Source organism: Tyto alba, unplaced genomic scaffold (genome assembly GCF_018691265.1).
Source record: "Tyto alba isolate M040663 unplaced genomic scaffold, T.alba_DEE_v4.0 Super-Scaffold_21, whole genome shotgun sequence".
Classification (NCBI taxonomy): domain Eukaryota; kingdom Metazoa; phylum Chordata; class Aves; order Strigiformes; family Tytonidae; genus Tyto; species Tyto alba.
The window spans coordinates 1569556-1591118 of NW_024881295.1; the positions used below are offsets into that span (position 1 = coordinate 1569556).

Genomic DNA, 21563 nt, shown 5'->3' on the forward strand with positions numbered 1-21563 from the left:
GAATTCTGACTTCTGTAAATGGTTCCATTCAATCAGTGAAAAGGGTGAGGATTAAAGTAATTTCTTCAGAATCTTCCTTCAGGATAAATGGAAAGACCAAAACAAATAAAATCTATAGAAGAAGCAGCAGCAGCAGATTATTCTCCTAATCTTGAATTTAAGAGGAATCTGTGGCCAAGAATATATGTTTCGGGAGTTTACCTTTACACAAGGCTACCATTGGAATACATCATGAGTTTCCAAAATGATCGATGGTTGGGGTTAAAAATTACACAGTATTTCCCTTTTCAGGAAAAGCACTTTATCTGGAGCTTCTGATCCACACTGACCCCAAGTCCTTTCAAAGTGTGGGTCATAATGGGTCATTCTTATCTACTGCAATTTGGGATTTGCTTAATTCTCATTCTTCTATGTGCTTTTCATTGACTTTCCAGAATCAACCAAGTGTCTTATCCTCTTCTTCTGTTACAATTGCTTGCCTGATACCTTCTGAACCATTACCTCTTCTGGCATATATCTGGTTTCAGTTGGAAGGTGGGGAGCAGGGTGTTTTGTAGTCTGCAAGGGCATATTCATCTGGAAATAAGGAAGATGACATTTGCATAAGAATGAGAAATCATTCTAACCCCAGTCCATGTGCACCTGTGATTAGTACATTATGAACCAGAAAACATTTGGTAGATTATGTGATAGTCTTCCATTTGTCAAGGTACACAACTGCAGGGGTGCACAGTCAGAGACCAGTGCACTCCTTTGAGCGTGTTTGTCAGGACACATTACTGTGACCATGCAAGATGTGGATCAGGTAGAACATGCACTCCAGCGTCAATTCTCTGGATACTGCTGCTATTTTTTTTTTTTGCTGCAGTTCCCAAAGATGTGCCAAGCTTGAGAAAATCATGGGGGAACCTGAGCCACAGTTTTGATAACAGAAGTGCCATGACTGTGTAATGTCTGATGCAATTGTACTTCCTTGAGGCCAGATCAAGAAAGGTGGTCAAGCACTTAATTTTCTAGTTAGGTGCCTAAACTCCTCTTATGTTCAGTGGGATTGTCATTCTATTTAGGTACGTAAATTCCACTAAAGAAGAGTTCTTTGACTGCAGCCTACTATGGCAATATAAAGCAAAAATATGAGATAACTCAGATCAGGGAAGTCAGGAACACTGCTGCCTTTGAGTTACTGATTTTAACCACCATGTTCAAACTGTGGAAAGCAAGTGGAACCACACTTCTTTCTGTACGTAGTTTGTAAGAAAGCATCTCCTGAAGTATCCCTTTCTAATCTTCTTTATGTTGAAATGAAGCAAGAAATTAAAAGACAGGAGGGCAGAAACTGTATGCTTTGCAAACCCTTTGCAGTCTAGTAATCAAAAGCAGCAGAACTGCTAGCTTGCTCTCCACTTGTCTCTCCTGAGAAACAAAGGCAGCCAATGCAGAAGAGTGAAGAGAAGTTTTCACAGAGAGAGCAAGGGGAAATCCATTGTCGGTACCTGCTGAGATCAATATTTTGATTCCAGAGGTTTTGCTGAGGTCTACTGGTGTCACCTACCTGTTTCATAGTAATCATACATGTGTACTGGCACTGGCTTGATATCTGACACAGGCAGGCTTTGCTCTACACTGAAGGAGAAGCTGATTTCCTTCTGGGAGACCTGGAAATGGCAAGACAAGAAAATGCATCAGACTCTCTCTTTTCATATATACCCTTGAGGTTAAGGTTGAACAGATGCATTTCTGGACCACACTGGGTGACCAAGTGCTATTCTATAGTTCTTTCCAGATTGTAAACTCGATGACAAATCAGATAATTGTTTAAAAGCTGTTGTTGAAACTGTGTGCTCTTTTATTCCTTCCTCTTCATATTTCTATTGCCAATTACCCCAACCATTCCCAGGTTACTGCAGCTTTCAGAACATCAGCATTTATCCTGGCTTTGAAAGTTGCTGTTAGTTTCTTTCCTTGCATTTTCCCAGATAAAAATACCTTCAACACCCATATGAATCTTCTCCCCACTTTTCTCTTTTCAATAACTTTGAACTCAGGATCTCCACACACACACACAAACACACACACACACACACACCCCGCCCCATGGTTCTGTTCCTCATCCCACACACTTGCAGACAAATGTCTCAAACTTTCCTCCTGACTCATCTTCCTCAGCTTCTCAAGCTTTTTCTTAGATGCCTGGGGCTGTGTCCCTGCTCTCTTCTCCCTTCATCCTTGTTTTTATCTTGCAGACCTATTTATAGGAATGTAGCCATGGACAGGGGATCTGGAGAACTTTCTGCAACACTGGTGCCCTGGTGGGTAAACTTTTCACATCTCAACATCTCTGCTTCTCTGAAAATTCAGAATACTGACTCCAATCTTCCTTATTAGCTCCTTGGAGATCAACTAATAAAAATTACTGTTTAAGAGGTAGATATCATTAGTATTTCTTTTTGCTTCCTCTCTTCCCTTCTTGGTATTTTAAGATCCCTTATGCTTTGATTTTCATCTTCTCTCTCATTCCTTTTAATAATGTTACTAATGTGGGAGGACTATTCTTTTCATACAGGAATCTCTCTAAAAGGGAGGGGATGGTACTCTCTGTAAACACTCTCAAATCAACTGATGAGTAGCATCACTTAGAGGCTGAGGAATACTATATAGAACGGGAACATTTGCAATATGGAATGCAGCTTAGCTATCTTTGTGAAGTGCTATTTAATCGTGCAGCATTCTTCACAAAAAGTAATAAACACATATGTCTTCACTGTAGGCTACAACTCCAGTGTATATACATTTGATGTTGAACTCAGTGAAGTCTTTTTATGTCTTTAAGACATGTGTATTCCTAATCTGCTATTAATGAGATTTTTCTTTTATCTGGGAGCCTGTTTGAAACTTCTAATTTAATAAAATCAGAAAGAAACCTCCCAAACTTACCTTCTGAAGGTAGAAGAGGATGTGGTTGTTCTTGATGTCTACACGATCCACAACAGAATTTTGGTACTGAAGCTTTAAATAAGGCAAATGGTAGAAATGTTAACATAGGAGACTTGCCAAGGAGATTTACAAATAACTATTCGACAGAAAAATACTTTTAAAGTGGCTGGCACGCTCCTCTGGTGTCACGCCTCCATCTCGTGGCCAAAAAGAGGAAATGCAAGTTGAGTATTTTTATAACGTCGAGTGCAAACCAATCACAATGATAACTAGTTTTAGTAGTCAGCTTCGGTGCATGTGACTTTTACCCTTAACTCATTTCAATGAGAATTTACAATTACACGAAAATTTCTGCAACTCAAGCTCACTCACTTGCTAGTCCATTGTATATTTTAAAGAATAAAAAGTTTTCAAAAATTTTAGAAAAGCCTATGAGCAAAATTGTCTTACTATAATAAAACACAAACCCAAAATATTCCAAACGTTAAAAACTGTCTCTTTTTTTCCCAATTTCATATAAAGAGCAGTTAGATGCCAAGCAGTGTTGCATCTCAATGGAAAAATCTTCCAAAGAAAAGTTATCAATTTCATACTGTTCTAGCCAAAAAAGAAATTCAGGCTCGAATGCTGAATGATTATAAATGCACAAATCTATAAGCAGACTCTACAATGAATTGCACTCCTCTTTTGATCTACTTGAAAATTATGGCTCATGTCTTGAAGGTAATACTTCTATTGCAGAACTTAAATTGCACTAGGAACTGGAACAAGGTGCTTATCAGTGGCCTCCCCAGTCATCATCATGACCAAATCTCTGGATAGTGAAGGAAGAAAAATACCAACTTTTTCTTTTTAAACTGTGCTGTAGAGGAAGGAATAACAATGTCAAAGGGATGTAACTGTAAAACGCCCATTTGAGCAATTCAGCTCTGGCAGAAATATTTTTTTGCATAGAAACAAGATTTTGTGATGAAGAAGAGGTTGTGTGATGAAAGACTCATACACATAACCACTAAGTAGTCCGTGGTAACATGAGTAACATGTACCCTGTAAGCTGAGCAGAGCCAGCAGAGCGCCCTGACCCAGGTCCCCCCAGGGCTGCCACAGGGCAGTGACCAGCCCCACTGGGGGGGACTGAGACCCACCAGGTGGGTCAACAGCAGAGTATCTCTGGATCGCCTTACAGACGTGAGGGGAGTGCTGCCCACAAAGGCACAGGACTGACTGTGGGATGCTGCAACTCACCAAAGTTATTACAGGAAGTTTAGGGGAAGGATCAGAAGAAACAAAGGGAGGGATGAAGTCTGATTGGGAGGGAAAAGAGTGGGAAAATTAGATAAAAGGGGCTGGTTGCACATAAACAGGTTATTGGTCAGTGCACTTGTCTGACCAAGCCCTGCACCTGGTCACCACAGTCTCTCCTGCCTTATTAAACTCTGTTCCTGACTATTTTTCTGGGTGAGAGTCTCTCCATCCCATGTGAATTTGTGTGTATGGCGTGCCAGCCACTTGAAGAGGGGACCACAGATCACATGAACTGTGTGTCTGGGGTGCTAGCATCTTGAGATACCAGACTTCAGGCTTATGTGTGCGGGGGTGTGCATGTCAGTGTGTGGTCGATAGTGAACATAAAGCTGGACGAGATGGTGAGTGGGTTAGGTGGCTTGGCAGCCAGCTCCTGAAATGGGCATAAATATGTGCCAAATACTGAAGATACCAGAGGATCTGAGTTGGCTACCAGATAGACCAGGAAGTCGGAGCCTATTACTGGGGCGACCGTAAGGTCCTGGGGGCAGATACTGGTCAGGCTACTGGGCTGGACCAGCTAGAGGACACTCATCTGTGTGTGTTTGTGTTGATGTATGTGTCTGTGTGTGGCAACTGGGAGACCAGGGGATCCAAGCCCCACTGCTGCAGAGACTGCATGTCTAAGGCTGGTTACTGGAGGTACCCACTGTGCATATCTGTGGGTGCCGGGAGGGCTCCACTCCAGACACTGAAGTGGGGCTGCAGCCTCGAGGGTGCATACGTGCATGTGCCAGGGACTGGGTAGGACAAGGATCCAGGGGCAGCTACTGGGCAGACTGAGTGTCTGAGGTCAGCTACCAGAGGGATCCATGTTGTGTATTTGCATGTATATATGTGAATGTGTATACACACATACATACATATATATAAAATTAATTTATCTTCTCCACAAATGAGCTTTCAGTCTGATCAGCCAGAAAGAGGAACAGGGTAAGGCCATTCGTGCTGTCTGTGTTTGTGTAAGTGGTGTCTTTTCTGTTTCTGTGGATCTGTGTTGCCAGTCACATACGTATGTATTTATATGTATAGTGTGCATGTCTGTCTATTGGGAATACACCTCAGCCTTGCTGTTGACTGGACCCAGGGATATGAAGCTGCAGCAGTCTCACCTCTGTTGGGCTACTGGATTTGCCAACTCCTAGCAGATTTGTCTTCAACTGATGAACAACTACAAGTCTGACACCCAGAGTATATGACAGAAGGCTATGCCCAGGGACTTTGCATAATTCCCATGGGGCTCCAGTTTGTTAATCGGAGATTATTTTTATCAACTTCTTATGTTTTCAGGGTTTACCACTGACTTTTCTCCCATTCTTTACCTTTTCCAGGGAAGATCTTATCGGAACAAAACCTGAGAGCATCTTCACGTCAATAATAGCCATGTTGGAGACTTTGCGGTTTCCTGTGTAACTAAAATGAGAAAAGTTCTGTTAGTCTGGTCTGCAAATGGAGAGGAGAGCAGGGAATAACACTTTCAGCTTCCAATGATCCTGTTTGTCTTCCTGCAGCTGCACAATAGCAGTTAACTGCATGTACCCTTTCTTGGATGCTTTACCAAACTGTGAATGCAAGGGGTTAGGTCAATAAGAGGAAATTACCTGCTGGAGATGACAAGGTCAAACTTTGGTGGGAAGTTGCTTGTACAGGATATATTGGCTGGCCATACAGAGAGAGAAAATCCTGCAACTTTTTTTGGCAAATGGATGTTGTATCTCAGAGTGGTCTAAAAGAGAAAGGAAGCGTGAGATGGTCAGACTGATAGGCTTTTGTGGTTTTGGCATGAGGTATGGAGATGAATGAGATATGGAGGACTCCCTAGTTAGTTCTCAGAGAGGTGATGCTGAGTTTCCAGCTTGCTTACCTGCAGATAGACACAGCCAGTGCCATTCACTTCGACGCTGTAATTCCCTGGAATAGTGGGTAAGGAAGCCTGCTGCAGTAAAAAGCGGTTCTTGTCATTCACCTGGAAAGTCTTACTGGGGGAATCCATGAAGTTGACTTTGACTGTGTGAAGGCTTTTTTTAGAGAAGGTGAGGTATCCATACTGGGATAAAGCTTGGAGAGCAACAACAGTGTCCTAAAAAGAACAACATGATACCTTATTAGATAGATACCCAGCTGTAAAATGGTGCATGAGATTAGCACTGCTCCTATTTCCCTGAAGCTTTGTCAGTGCTCATAAATGGAGGGGGACTTGCAAAAAGCTAAGAAGACAAGATACAAGTTCTAAGGCAATAGATTTGAATTATCCCAGAAAACCTGGGATAATGCTGTGTCAACAGTGACTGCTGTCTACTGCTAACTTGAAACTTGGGTAAATTCCCATTGACTAAACCTAAAATATGTATGAAGCTGCCTACAAAGACCATGATGTGCCCTGACAAGGAGACTCATGCAAGCAAAATTTATCAAATATTATTCAAAAAAATATGTAGTCAGGAAGATATGTCATACTATTGAGATCCAGCTTGCAGGCTGGATTGCTCCCAGAAGCTTTCTTTTTACCACACTTGTTACCTGGCTGGAGGAGAAACCGCCATATGGGTTCTGTTGTTTGACAAGCCAGTGCACAATGCGAGAAATGTAAGATAAGTCTTCTGGCATGAGTTTGGCTTTGTTGAGCAAAGCCAGAAGCACATAGCTGGTCATTTCAACCTCAGCAGAAGGGGCACGGGAATAGAAGGAAGGGAAATATTCTGCTGGTGGCTTATCTTCTCTCTGCCAATGAAGCAAACCACCTGTAAACAGAAATTTAGGGTGTAAAAAGCATGGAAAAATTACTTGTTTGTTAATTCACTACAGTACCACGTGTCAGGAAGATAGGCATAAAAATCCCTCTGCCTTTACCCAAAAGTTTTTTCAGCCATCAGTGTCGTGAAATGGATAAGTTTTAGTTCCAGAATGGAAAAGAAAACAGGAAGGGTTGGAAAGGGAATTAATAAAAGGGGGGTGTATAATTCAAAGAGGAGCTGAAGTGAAGGCAATGCAGCAGAAGAATGCTAAGGCAGTCATGGACTGGAGCACCTGACATAGTCAAGGGAACTGGGTTTCTTCAGCATGTAGAAGAGGAGGCTAATGAGGAAACCAGGTACAGTCTTCTACTACCTTGGACTGAGACTTTGAGGGGACTGGAAGAATTATTTCATACTTCTAAGAAAATCAGGCCACAGCTCAGTCTTTTGTGAAGCCAAAAGAAACATAGAAGTTCATAGAGATAAATTCAGTAGGAATCAGCAGGAATGAAATGGGAAGGGAGTAGCATGAATGAGAAAACTGTACATCAGAATAGCTTGCATTATACAACAGGCCATTCCACCAGCTGTATTGCCTGTATCATGGCCATACTGCACTTACCATCTCTGGAAGCTGCCTTGTCCAGCTTCTCAAGGAAGAACTGGCATATTTTCTCTTTGTCAGCTAAGCCATAAGCATAGGCAAAGAGAGCCTGGTTATACAGGTTGTGGACCCCATTGCCCAATGCAGTCTCCAAACAGTTCATGCCACTCTGAACAACAGGATGCTAGTAATGTAAAACATGGGAGGGTTGTTAGGTACTTGGATTTGTGTCTCAGCTTCTCTTTAAATACTTCCACCACTGCTTAAGCTGCCAGAACTGCCCCTTCATGCTAAAAATATACATGTTTGATGGCATGTTTAAGGGCCTACAGCGTGTACCTTGTAAAAAATGTCCTTCCAAGTGGTGCTACCTTTTTTCTGCATTTATTCAGAGGCAGCATGGCCAGAGTAACAGAGCACTGGTTCTTTTCCTTACCTGGGAGATGACCTTATGCAAGTGAATTCTTTGTCCCTCAGTTGCTTTAGCTCTAAAATGTGGATCACTTTTACAGAACTATGTAAACTGTATTGAGACCTCATGATGAAGCAAGGTCTCTCAGATGAATGTTATTACTCATTCGCTGGCTATCAAGACAACTCTTCAGTCCTTTTAGCCTTACAGACTAGCTCTGGGAGCTCTGCCTCAGCTCAGATATCACCAGCACACTACTAACCATGTCCTGCCTATGCAGCTTCACTCAGCAATGTAGCACCAAGCTTTGGATCTTCTTATGAAAATATTGTGAACTAAAATCATGTTGCTGAAGAACTATTTGATTTTGCAGGGTGTTTTTATCTTGCTGGTCTCAGGTGCTTAAATTATGCCCCATGCCACAGTATCTGAGGGACCTGCAAAACTCATCATGCCTAGAATGTATTTGTCAGATTGGGAACAATTCTCATCTTCCCTATTTTACAAAGAACAAAGCCAGCAAAAACCCCAGGGTCTCAAGGATATGCAGGAAGTATATTACAGAGAACAGAACTTACTTCTCATTCCCCCTGTGAATAGTATTCTAACCAGCAGCTCATCATTTCCTTCAGTTATTAACAATGACATAGGGAAATGGAAACACAGGTTGGATCTAAATGTACAGAGTTCGTAGGACTGAAGATTTGGATAGTTTGGACTTTGGACTGGGCAAATTCAGAGAAAATTCCAAACTGGACTCTAGGTGGAGTGGACAAATTCAGTCTGGACTTTGCACCTACATAGACTACCAATGTTTAACATTGCTGGATTCTTCAGGGGCTTTTAAAATTAATCCATAGGAACTGGATGCATAACTGATTTGTAACATTCATCAAATGCTTATGGCAACTGCAGCATTCTGGAAACAGATTTCCTCAGATGGCTCTACTGTCACACAATCAGTATTTGCCACACAGTTAAAGAATAGAGATGTGAGAACTATGACTGTGCATTGTTTGACAAAGGTCTGACTGAACTAATAGAGCATTACAGATCAAATACTTACCATAGCAGAGTGTCCAGCCTCCAGCAATGCTGCCACAACATAGGCTGTGAGTGAGTATTTGCCTTCTTCTTCACCCTGAATTAAAAACAAGCAAAAAACAGCTCAGCACAGATGTCCTAGAAATAAAAATAAAAATAAAAAAATAATTTGTAGTTCAGATACCAGTTAGATTTGAGATCAGAAGTAATTTCTGTCTCCCCATGTACACAGGAACAAGAAAGAACAAGTTTAGTCAGGATAGAGACAAAACTATTTCATTCATTTTCTTGGGTTTTGCACATATGCAATAAAGCACATTGTAGCCGGTGACTGAACACATAATGCACTGGTGGAAAATAAAACCTGAGACTTCTGACTCAGAAAGTTCTACTTGTTTGTACCTCATCATCAATAGCAGACATAAAAATCATGAACTGCTTCTGTATGAGAGACACAAGACAACAGTTCTAGGAAGAATAGGGGTGTGGTAACAAGCTTGTGTCTGGCAGAAATGATCCAAATCAATCCCAGTGGCAGAACTGAAAGGTTGGGACTGTACTTGTCTCAGTTACCTTCAAAGCATTGTTGAAATGTGACCCATCATTTTCAAAGCAGCCATCTGACTTCTGCTTGCTTGCCAGCCAGACCAAAGTTTGAGACTGGACATTGTCATCGATGTAGATGTAGCGTCGGGCTTGTGCAAATGACTTGTACACAAAGGCAGTGAGCCTGCGGGTGAACCAGAAACAAAAAGCAGGTAAGGTGTGAACAAGACCAAGAAGGTTTACCAGCAACTGGTCATGCATAAAAAATGACATAAAATGAACTCCATAATGTCTGAGATAAAAGAAGCAAGTGTTTTGTAAGTATTTAATAAATAAAATGGTGTCCTGGGTTGAGTGAATGGTGGATTTTTTTGGTGGCAGGGGAGGGGGCTATCGGGGTGGCCCCCTGTGAGAAGCTTCTCGAAGTTCCTCCAGCTCCAAGTCAGCTCCACCTCTGCACCAAAACTGAGCCCATCAGCTGCGCCTCTGCGATAACGTATTTAAGAAGGGACGTGGTGAGGAGCAGTCGGACTGGTGAGGAGGAGTTGCTGCAGCTGCATGAACACCAAGGTCAGTGGGGGAACGGAGGAAAAAAGGAGGGGGGAGGTGTGCTGGAGCAGAAACACCCCTGTATCCTGTGGGCAGACGGCAGGGCGGCCCCCCCTGCCACCCATGAAGATCTACGGTGGAGCAGACATTGATTTATGGCCTGTTGCTCCTGCTCGGATGGTCAAGGTGCTGTGCCCGAAGAAGGCCGGGGTCTCATGGGAAAAGGCAGCCCTGCTGCTGTAATTCAGCACTGGGAGGATTGCAGCATGCGGGGGAGTCCCACGCCGGAGCAGCTCGGGAAGGGCTGCAGCCGTGGGAGGGAATCCAGTCGGGGGAAGTTAGTGACCCATGACGGAGCAGTGTGGGGAACGCTGTGGCCCATGGGAGGAATTCAAGTCGGAGAAAGTTTGTGGAGGACTGTCTCCTGTGAGAGGGGGACCACGATGGAGCAGGGGGGAACAAGTTTTGGACACTCCCCTCACCGAAGATGAAGGAAGTGGCAGCACTGACTGCACCCCCCATTCCCTGCCCCTGCGCCCCTGGGGGAGGAGGTAGAGATATCGGGAGCAGAGCTGAGCCCGGGAAGAAGGGAGGGGTGGGGGGAAGGTGTTCTCAAGATGTGGCAATGCTTCTCACTGTCCTACTCTGTTATGTGTTGTTAGTGTCTGTAATAAATGTATGTTCTTTTTTTCTTCCCCTAACGAGTCTACCTTTTGCTCGTGACAATAACTCTTTCTAGTTTATTAATCTCTCCTTTATTAGGAGATTCAAATTATTTGTCCTATGTCAATTTAGTCTATTTAAAATAAAAATAATTTAGTACTTTGATCATTTTTTAAAGCCTAAAGATCCTGCACTAGGGAAATAGGAAGTATCATTACTCACCATACACTCCCTTCCCTATCTCGTGTCCCAAAGGAACTGTAGGATCCATCCCGGTGTTTGTATGATAGCTGTTTTTGGTACCCTGAAAACACAATAAAGATGACATATTTTGTAATCACAGCAGAGAACTAGTTCTGCTGTTAATTCAACTGAAGAAGTAAGACTTATGGATTTTAATAAGTACGTCTGGTGAATAATATCAGCCATTAAGAACTCTAACTGCTTTTTCTCCTGGAAGTATGACATGCTTCTTTGGGGTGCTGTCATTGCCTGCTCCTATGCAATAAAGATGGTGCTAGAATTCAGAGATTAGTGTTCAGCATGTAGACCTTTAGAGTTCAGTGCACATCATCACAATATTAGATGGAAAAATATGAAAGCCTCTCACCTGTGGATAAATACCCAGTACCCTTGACTCTAATCTCTTCAGTCAGCTGCCCAGTCTTATTCAGATAATCCAGGACATAGATGTTGGGTGTGAACAGGGCCATGTTCTGCTCTCCACAGCCATAAGGCATATGGAGGAGGTTCTCCATGTTCCTCAGGGCTGTACCCAAAATATCTCCTAAAGAATGAAAGGTATAAGTCAGTTCAGTTCAAATATGTTTTAATTACACAACATTATACATTGCTTTGTACTACATTATTATGAACCCAGGGGCAATGACCAGTATAGAGTAATCACAGTAACCAAAGATACAGCTAAGAAGAAAGACTGAAATGCCCCCATTTTTTATTTTTTATTTTGATGCTGGACACCTGGGAGAAACTGAGAGTTTGAGAAAAAGAATGATCACCAATACTGGCTGGCATGGGTTCTGAGAAAGAGCTATGACCCCTTAGAAGTGTTAGACTTGTCTGTCCTTTACAACCTGCTTCCCATTTTGTGAGTACATGTGAGAATGATGTGTGGGGTATGATGCTGAAGAGCTGCAGAGGCTGTATTGCACAGTATCAGCACACCTCACACTGACCCAGGCATGCAAACAACCGTGTTTAGAAAGCAATCTGAGTTGAGAACCTCAAAAAATTTTCTCTGAAGAGAATTGTCAGTCTTAATAATGACTTTAAGATTAGTAGAGTTGATTGGGACCCGATAGTCTTATTCTATGGGAGCTTATTGACTGACATTATGTGAAAGCATAAATAAATTTCATTATGTGAAAGCATAAATTTGAAATTATGCAGTTGGCAAAGTTCAATTTTTTTTTTCACATAAGTCTGCTTTATCTTACTTTTCAGCTGACTTAACCATTTTACTATACAGAACAAGATATGCTAATGCAGTATAATCTGAAATACAATATAAGCTGAAATAATTTAACTACTTTGTCCTTTTTTGATATGAGCGAATTCTGAGCAACCTTTGTCTTTCACTGCCATTTTGCAAAGTACAAATCTTTTCCTCTAAAATTAAGATTAAGTATTTCCTCAACTTTACATTAGCTTTGCACACGTATACATGATGGCACTTGGTTCTGCACAAGAGAAATGCCACTTGCTTTTGGTTTTAGTTTAAGTACTGAACTTACCAATGACAGAAAAATAAGCTCTGGCTGATCCCTGCACTAGGTTTCTTGGCAGGCTGAGAGACACTGGTTCAGAAATCATTATTCCTGATGAGAAAATGTAACAAGAATTGTGAAAGTGATCTTTTTTCCAGAAGTCTTCACTTTCTAAGCATTACTACATTGACTGTTACCATCTGCAGTCTAGGCAAAGAAAATGCTGCAGAGACTTGCCCAGTGAGTCAAAGGTATCTCTGAAAATCCTAAATTGTAGTCCACAGCTTAAGCCTGCGACCCTCTTTCCTCCCCTAGAAGGGTCTCTGGTTTTGTAGGACAAAACATACAAGGCAGTCAATCAGTTCCACTGACTCCCTGGAATGAATGAACGAACTTGCCTTACCTTTTGTACAGACAAGGGAGCTCTGAGTCAATTCCTTTTTAATACCTTCAGGCTGTTTGATTGCAGGGAAGCAGTCAGGAAGAGGAAGAAAAGTGTAGAACATCACCACGAAACCATGACAATTTAATGGTGTAAAACAATATGTGGATGTGGCTATCCAGACAGTGCACCCCTTGTACTCAGTCCTACCCTATCTCCACTTAGAGTATCTCTTGATCCATGGGTCCCTCTTTTACCCAGCACCCTGTCCAGAGCACTTTCCTTCTTACAAAGCAGCTATAAAATAGACATTTCCAGCCTCTGAGGGACTCTGTCCAACTAATCCGATGTGGCTGGTGCTTTATGATGCTCAAGAAAAATTATTTTCCTTTTATATATGCCCTCCACCCCCCTCCCCAGTATTAGAGTCACAGGCTAAAGGCATATATAGGTAAGAATTGGAATGTCCTCCCTTCTGGCTACATCTCTGCTGACATCCATGCGGTGTCAAGACATGTATGCCTGTGGTCCCAGGAAGAAGACAGTGACAGAAGGACAGTGGACGCCACTGATTGTTGTGATTTACACTCTCATTTTCTCATTAAGAAACCTCCTGAGCACAGATCCATCTGTGTCAGCTGCCTTGCCTTCTCACACTAAGCTAACTGCTTCTAACCCACAGCTGTAAGAATTGTAGTTTCCACAAAGCATAAAGCACATGCAGATTTCCTACTGTACCTCAACAAGTAGGGTTTGAATCAGGGTGTCCTTGTGAATTGTCTCCTCTTCTGCAGATGTGCTGTTTCCAGTACGTCTGGTATCCAGTTTGGCCTCAGCAGTAATAGAGAATTTCACCTCACCTGGAAAGCAACGTACCAGCCCAAGAAAAGAAAGTTATCTTTAATGTCTACAGCTACCTCTGGTTTTTACTGCCTCTTCTAGGCTGATGGACTGCTGAGAAGTGTATTCTTTCTGAAGGCAGCTCTGTAGAAACAAATGTCATGAAGACTGCACATCTATCTGCTAGTGGCAAGGAGTGGTTGCCTGAGCCTTAACATGCGGAATGAAATAGGGGTGATCCTGGCCAAAAAACTGACAGTACTCACTACCGGTGTCCACCTCTTCCTAGCCTTGTGCTGAGTTTTCTCTGGCCTAGAGCAATGTAGCAATAGCTATATCTCTGCTGCCTCTTTCCTCCAGATGGAATTTGTTAGCTGGGGGACAACAATGAGGAGCAGTCTCAGTGCTGCTGCCGCACTGAGCAGCAACCCTGAAGTGAGCAGCTTTGCAGGCATTGCTCACTTCACCCCTGCAGTCATTGCAAAATGGAAAACCAAATGAGGTTTTTTTTTTACTTAGAACAAAATGCATTATTATCAGAGTTACTGTTAAGAGACAGCAACTTTCTTTTTTTCAGCTCTGCAGTATTATTATACTGTATATCCAGTTTTCATCTCACTATAACTTTGCATTTTTCTCAGTGAGTTTGGAAGAAATCAGTCATATCAACTATAGGGTTTTAGAAATAGCCTTTTAAAAAGAAAGGTCCATCTGTGGTTCATTTTGAGAAGAATATTTGCTAATTAAAAGCTTCTGGTACTTCAGCTTTTGGGGCACTTACACATGCAAACTGTTGTAACTGCTTTTTAAAAAAGACAATATTGACTTGAAGGCAGTGTGAATTAACACAGCTGTAAAACTGGGGAGGAGCAATGTCCCCCTTGCCTCTTGAGAATCCAGTCCAAAACTATTAGCAAATTTTATTCTTACTGAATACAGTTGGTTAGGTGCAAAACTGTTAGCTGAAAGATCACAGGCACATGAAATCCTGACAGCATTTCATACATAATGTGACAAGTGAAGAGTTCTTCCTTAAATGGACAGGAAGTGGACTAACAAAAATCAGAAGAGGTGAAACACCAGAACAATTCACTGCTCAATGCATCTAAGGGAGGTTTAGCAGAGGTCCAGCACTAAATTTGAGGAGCAATTAACAGAGCTGCCCAGAAATGCCTGCCTGTGGATTACTGATGCTGCATTAAAGGGTAGGAGTGACAGAGGTAGAAAGATGAAACAGGGAAGTATCAAGGTAATGAAAAGACAAATTTACCAAGTTTGTGGGGGCTAACAGCCCATATATAGGTTTTTCTTTCATTGGCACACACCCTTGCTGTGTTGCCCTCTGGTGAAAGGATTTCTGTCTTGTAGTCACTTGACTTTGCCAGTATGGCACTGATCTGAGACAAAGAAAGAAGGACCAAAATTACAAATTAAGTAGGCTGCCCCTAAAGTTAAGCTGCAGAGCAAGGGTGACTTGCTGAAGAACCTGTTTTTCATCTGAATCTTTGGGATGGTATCAGGACAGAAGGATGGAATGTTTCTCTGAGGAAGTGGCAAACCTGTCTCTTTTCTGCCTACTCTTAGTGTCTGGCTTTGACAGAAGTATCCCAAGGGGCCTTTGCTCATTAGTCAAGTCTTCTTGTGAGTTATTGCAATATACAACATATTCAGTATGTATTGTATTTTGCACAGCACAGTACCAATACCCTCTGCTCAAGTTCCTCCTTCAGGAGCAAAAAGAACAACTACATTATGTAGGGATAAGGAGCAAGTTCTTATCTTCTGTGGACCAGCCACAGTCATCATCGGCCACTTTTTCCTAATGTTATGACATGGCTACAAGTCCAGGGACAGAGGGTAGGGGAGTAATGTGTCAGGCTAAAGCATAAGTTAAAGACTTATTTCTGCATTTCTGGTGCATTATGCAGGAGATGTTGGGAACTCTGGGAAATAGACAAAACATATAGGAAGTGAAAGGGAACTTGATATACCTGGATGCATTTGTTGAGGTAGTTGAAGACATTGGCTATTAAATTAAATTTTTCCCCTCGAATGACAGAGTATGGCAAGGTGAGGTCCACAAAGAATGGTTGGAATGCTGTCAGTGAAACGGGTGAGGAGATGCCAAACCCAGTATCATCCTGCACACAGAAAGCGCTGGCTTTCCATTCTGTAATGGTGTCAGGAATGGTGTAAGAGACATTAACCTCTCCCCTGGAACTGAGGAAAGTAAGAAAAACAGAATGAGAAATGATCTTTGGCATTTTCAAGCCAAATTACAGAAAGGCTCCCTGCTTGAGTCAGTACTTCTGTTTTCATCTCACTGTCTGCAAGATATCTCTCCATATTTAAAAAAATATTATAAAGTTGGAAGTAAAGATGAAGGTGCTGGTGAAGTACATGCTAAAAAGCACTTCAAAGAATACTCGGCCTTTTAAATTTAGAAATACCATTTGTTTAAATACCACAATGCTCAAACATATAGATTAGAACAAATAAATCTGGATTAATGTTCTGGAGGAGCCCCTGGATGCATAGTTAAAATGGAGATATTCTCATTGCAGATGCTATGATAGCCTGGAAAGATAAACAAAATAACCTGAGTTTTCTACTGCTGAATTAAAAATTTGATGAAAAATTACAAGTTTTGCTCCTGCTCTCTCCTAAACAAATGATTTTATTTTACTGTTAGTCCTTATTCTTTCTCCACATCAGAAGGATGGCCGGCAGAGCACATATTAGATGTCATTCACAGTTCAAATAGGTTTGACACTGTGTATAAGGTTGAGGCCTCAATGGTCACTGAATAAGGTAGGAAAAGGAGACCCACATCTACAAAGCAGACATATGTTCCATGGATTCTCAGAATTAATTTCAGCAACATATATTAACTTAAAAATCCACATGGGAGGTAAGAAGCGAAGATAAAAATACTCACTCAGTATGAACCAGATCCCAGATCCAGGTCTCAGGGAAGAATTTCCGAACAGTGTTAACACCACCCTTAGCAAGAATCCGTGACTCATCTAGAAGATTGTGTATGGTTAAAATATAATATTAGAGAGGTCAGGCAAGAAGAATTTGAACTGCTGTCAGACATGCTCAACATCATAAATGAAATTAAGTATTCTCTTTGAGCATTTTTCCATTCTTTTTCCCATTAAAAAGGAAAATGTTCATAGATACAAGGTATGGGAAGAAACAATTTCTTATCTATTCTATTTTCCCATGGGAAAATACTAAAAAATTTAGCTAGTTCACAAGACGTTTCATTTCATTTCATGTTGAAATGTCTTATCATCCAGTTAGAAAAGCATATTCCCCATCCTCTACCACTAGCAGTCTTTGATTTGCAAATGGGCAGCAGTAGCCAGTACTGTCACAAAAGCTTGTAATGCTTTACAAACCTCACTGAGAATTCAATCATTTTTACCCTGTTAGGTAGTTAAAACTGGAGCTGAATATCCTGTCAATTGGAAGACTACTTTTGTTTCTATAGTCAAACTACAGGTCTGACAATAGGAATCAAGGTCCTTCTAGATTTTCCATGGACTCACTTGTGATGTCCGACAACTAATTTAGCATGGAGGTACCTCAAATTTTCTAGCTGTATCATGGAAATAACAATATTTTCTTATTTTGCTGGACTTAGAATCATAGAATCACAGAATCATTAAAAAAAATTTAGGTTGGGAGGAACCTCTGGAGTTCTCTAGTCCTATTTCCTTGAAGTAGGACTAACTTCAAAGTCAGATCATGTTGCTCAAGGGTCTTGTCCAGTTCAGTTTTGAAAATCTGCAATGATGGAGATTCCAAAACTTCCTGGAGAACCTCTTCTAGTGTAGCACAACTCTCATGGGGAAGAACTTCTTCCTAGTGTTGAGTAGCAATTTTATTTGTGGGAACCTATGACTACTACTTTTGCTCTTTTGCTGAGCAATCTGACTTGGAGAAAGGTAATCATCACTCTTTCTGGTCTATAAAGGCTTTGGAGACTATGTGCTAAGTATGTTAAGTGCTGTATGAATTCTTGACATTGGGAATTGTCATAATTTTTCTGCATTGGCATTTCCTTTTACATATTTAATTGAATTGTGATTTGATGAAAGGTACTGACCTGAAAAACCCTGAAAAACTAATATCAGTTTATAAAAGAAGTAGCATCACTGTATTTCCTGTCTTTTCTATACGCATCCTGTACGTAAGTGAGAGAGCATTGACACTACTGCAAGGACTGTCAGAAAAAGATTACTAGAGGCAAACTAGAACACATAGACCTCTTCCCAAAGAAACCCTCAACATGCTGGATGTTATTTTATACAGGCAACAGTATTGAAGAACAGGTAGATGGAGACTGGAGATACAGTCTTTCACCTGTGCTATAGCCACTGACATGGGCGACACCATGGTCAAAATAGACAGGGTAATCTTCCATATCCGATTTGTCTTCATTACACAGAACAGGCTTCCGTAGCACAGAGTTGGTGAAAACCTTCAGGCCCATATCCTGAATGTGAAAGAAGCAATCGTGTCACTCAGGGCATGCACTAGCTACCAGTGTATGTCACTCCTTTCACCTGGGTTATCATACCTCATCTCCCTCCTCCCTCCTCACATCCCATCCTTTCAACCCTGGATGTCACAAATCTTCCTCTCCAACCTCTATGTCTTTCTTATGGAGTAGTGACACCTGGATTTCTGTGAAGAGCAAGTAATGATGGGGCTTCTGTTAGGTCTTAGTCCATTGGGCCAGGCGGGAGTGGAGGCAAGTGTACCAGGAGTCAATGTATTGCAAATCAGTAATTGCAAAGCCTGTATTACTGACTCAGATCTTTAGTAGAAATGCCTGAGGTCACGAGCCAAGGCCATGGTCCTGTTTAGGAAATGTCTACTGAAGCATGAGTAGGATCCCAGCCAAGATAACTAGTAGTGATTTTCAGTCTTCCTGAGTAAGAAGTGGGGATAAGAAGGCAGAAACTGGGTGATTAGAGACTTTAGGCAGTTCCAGGCATTAGCTGCCTTCTCTTAGCAGCAACAACCACCACCTGAGAAAGTTGAACACTAATATGCATTAATTCTTCTGAAGTACCTTCCACTTAAAGAATCACACAGAGCACATACCCTGAAAATCCTGTAGACATCACCATCACCACTGACATTCACAGGTTCATAGTATAAACCATCAAAAAAGGTGATTTTGACTGGGGTACACCCCTCTGGCTTGTCATCTTCCAGGTTGAGCCCATTGTAGTAATAGCCATATAAATTGCTCACGCCAAGTTGGTAGTACACCTGGGAGGTGAGAACAACTAGTGTAAACACAAGGAAGGTCCCAGGCAGGTGCAATATCACATATATTCAAAGCTTATGGTGGCCACTGAGCAATCCTGTAGTCTGAGGTGGGTTTACCTAGCGATGCCTACCTAGAGATAAATAATCAATTTGGCTGGTTGATATACAAGAAGGACTGGACTCTACCCTCCTCCCTCTGAACTGCAATGGCTTTGTGGGGTGAACTTGAGCAAAAAGTGCAGAGGAGTTATGCAAAGAGGAGACCAGAGTCTGACAAGATACTACCTGACATCTACAGCTTTCATTCTGGGCTCAAGAGCTATTTGAGTCATAAAATGCAATTTTGACACTCTATAAGGAGGAACTATGCTTTCAAGGAGTTACATTAGACATATTCTTGAAATATGTCTTACACTGCCATGCTTTCCAAAAATAAATGTTCCAGTATCAGTTTCTGTCTTTGAAGTATACAACTGCCATAGACCTTTCTTTAATCACTGAGATGTCTGTTTCCAAGGGAAAATTAAAAATGCAGTCAGCAGCAGGAAGTTGACAGATGGGAACTGGAATGTCATTCTGGATGTCCCTAGGTCAAAAGAACACAGGACTGGGGATGTGGCTTACACTTTCAGCAGATAACTCCCATTCAGGCTGAAGAAGAAGGACTCTCTGATCTATAGCTCTCAGGGCACAATAGGAGTTGGCATCAGCTTCAAGGTGGAGACTGACTTTAGAGCCTGGGAGACCCTGCTTCTTAGAGAACTCGAGCTGGATCTGGAAAGTAATAAATCCAAGACAACCACACAGAAATTAGGAGAATCAGCTTGGCAAATAGTTCTAAATCTCACCTTTCACCATTACTCACTCTATTCTCTGTGGGGCAAAGCTTCTACCACTAGATCGCCCTTCTGACTCCCCATTCTGTGAAAATTTACAACCTCTATAATCCCCTAGTCACCTCTTCCCTGGTTATAGCTGGGATAGAGATAATTTTCTTCCTAGTAGCTGGTACAGTGCTGTGTGAGAATAATGTTGATAACACACTGATGTTTTAGTTGTTGCTAAGCAGTGCTTATCATAAGTTAAGGACTTTTAAGTTTCCTGTCCTCTGCCAGCAAGAAGGTGCACAAGAAGCTGGGAGAGAGCATGGCCAGGAGAGCTGACCTGAACTAGCCAAAGGGATATTCCATACCATAGAACGTCATGCTCAGTATAGAAACTGGGGGAGTTGTCTGGAAGCAGTGAATCACTGTTCAGGGACTGCCTGGGTATCGGTCAGCAGGTGGTGATCAATTCTATTGTGCATCACTTGTTGATTTTTTTCTCTCCAGTTTTATTTCTCTCTCTTTTTGTTATATCCATTTTAATTATTATTGTTGTTGTTATTGTATTTGATTTTAATCTAGTTATTAAACTGTCCTTATCTCAATCTAAAAGCTTTACTTTTTTCTTTCTGATTCTCCTCCCCATCTCACTCTGGGGGGGAGGAGTAAGGAAGTGGCTGAGTGGTACTTAGTTGCAGGCTGGGGTTAAACCATGACAACCTCCCTCTCCCCACTCCATTGAGATCTTCACCTGAGTCTGAGCATACATATTAATTCCAGGGACAGCTCCTCATGTTCCCAGGCACATCTGTACCTTTTCCATTCCTAAAGGCCATCCCAAGTGCAGGGCTCCTGATGAAGTAATTCCTTAACTGTTCAGTTAGCAAAAAGCCAGATGATATATCCCTTAATAAGAAACCAAAGGTTTTCACCTTGTTTTTGAAGCATACATTGCTGCGTATCCAAGAGCTGTCAGCCACTATCTCCCCATGAGGATGTACTGTGTAGAGTAACAGTCTGGCAGTGGGGGCAAGCTTCTCGGTGACAGTCAGTGTGATGGAGAAGGTACCTCTGGGAGCTGTGGAAGGAACATGCAACAGGGAAGGAGAAGCCACAAGAAGAGATTAGACAAACCTCAGCTTTGATGGAAAGACCACATATTTATCCATAACCTACAAAAACAGGGAAGTTGGATATTGGAAGGTTCATCTCTCAGCAGCTGAGGAACAGTTCCCATCAGCAAGACAACAAATACAAACTGGAGACTACTGAGAACAGGTGCTTTGCAGAGAGGAGTCTGAGCTCAGTAGAACTTGGACAGGGAAATCTGTGCATGATTGCTACAAGAGGAGCACAACATTGCCCTTGGGTCTCAAACCTAGAACCTCCTACGCCAGAAAAGATAGTCCAATCTCCTGAGCTAATGGAGAGCTCTCTTAACATTAATCAATATGACGTTCTTATCTACATGGATGACAAGTACTAGAGCAGGGACAGAAAATAAAGCTTAAGACCAAAGATGGCAAATACTAAACAAGTCCTATATGTGGAGTGAGGCTTACTTAAGTTACCTACTGAAGACTGGAAATAAACCACATTCTCCAAAAAAGATATTTTTAACAAAGAAAGAACAAAGTTCAGTTGGCTGTGATTGGTAGGATTATTGTCATTTGTGGGTATTTGGAGACTTCTGAAAGTGAAATGTA

At 41.8% G+C, this 21563-nt stretch overlaps 1 protein-coding gene across 2 annotated transcripts in view; it reads right to left on the reverse strand.

Moving 5' to 3' along the window:
- Positions 1-434: 434 nt before the first annotated feature.
- LOC104368391 (ovostatin) overlaps positions 435-21563 on the reverse strand; it is a 32521-nt gene continuing 11392 nt past the window's right edge. For both annotated transcript variants that reach the window (XM_032992426.2, XM_032992427.2), the window contains 22 exons: positions 20790-20935; positions 19658-19807; positions 18863-19033; positions 18116-18248; positions 16680-16767; positions 15733-15961; positions 15012-15138; positions 13640-13761; positions 12923-12974; positions 12547-12630; positions 11403-11579; positions 11015-11096; positions 9608-9764; positions 9057-9131; positions 7597-7762; positions 6760-6980; positions 6104-6319; positions 5841-5965; positions 5562-5652; positions 2935-3006; positions 1553-1655; positions 435-576 (listed from right to left, as the gene is read on the reverse strand). In XM_032992426.2, the coding sequence (XP_032848317.2) occupies positions 524-576; positions 1553-1655; positions 2935-3006; positions 5562-5652; positions 5841-5965; positions 6104-6319; positions 6760-6980; positions 7597-7762; positions 9057-9131; positions 9608-9764; positions 11015-11096; positions 11403-11579; positions 12547-12630; positions 12923-12974; positions 13640-13761; positions 15012-15138; positions 15733-15961; positions 16680-16767; positions 18116-18248; positions 18863-19033; positions 19658-19807; positions 20790-20935 (2840 nt within the window). In that variant the 3' untranslated portion in view covers positions 435-523. The remainder of the gene's footprint in view (positions 577-1552; positions 1656-2934; positions 3007-5561; positions 5653-5840; positions 5966-6103; positions 6320-6759; positions 6981-7596; positions 7763-9056; positions 9132-9607; positions 9765-11014; positions 11097-11402; positions 11580-12546; positions 12631-12922; positions 12975-13639; positions 13762-15011; positions 15139-15732; positions 15962-16679; positions 16768-18115; positions 18249-18862; positions 19034-19657; positions 19808-20789; positions 20936-21563) is intronic.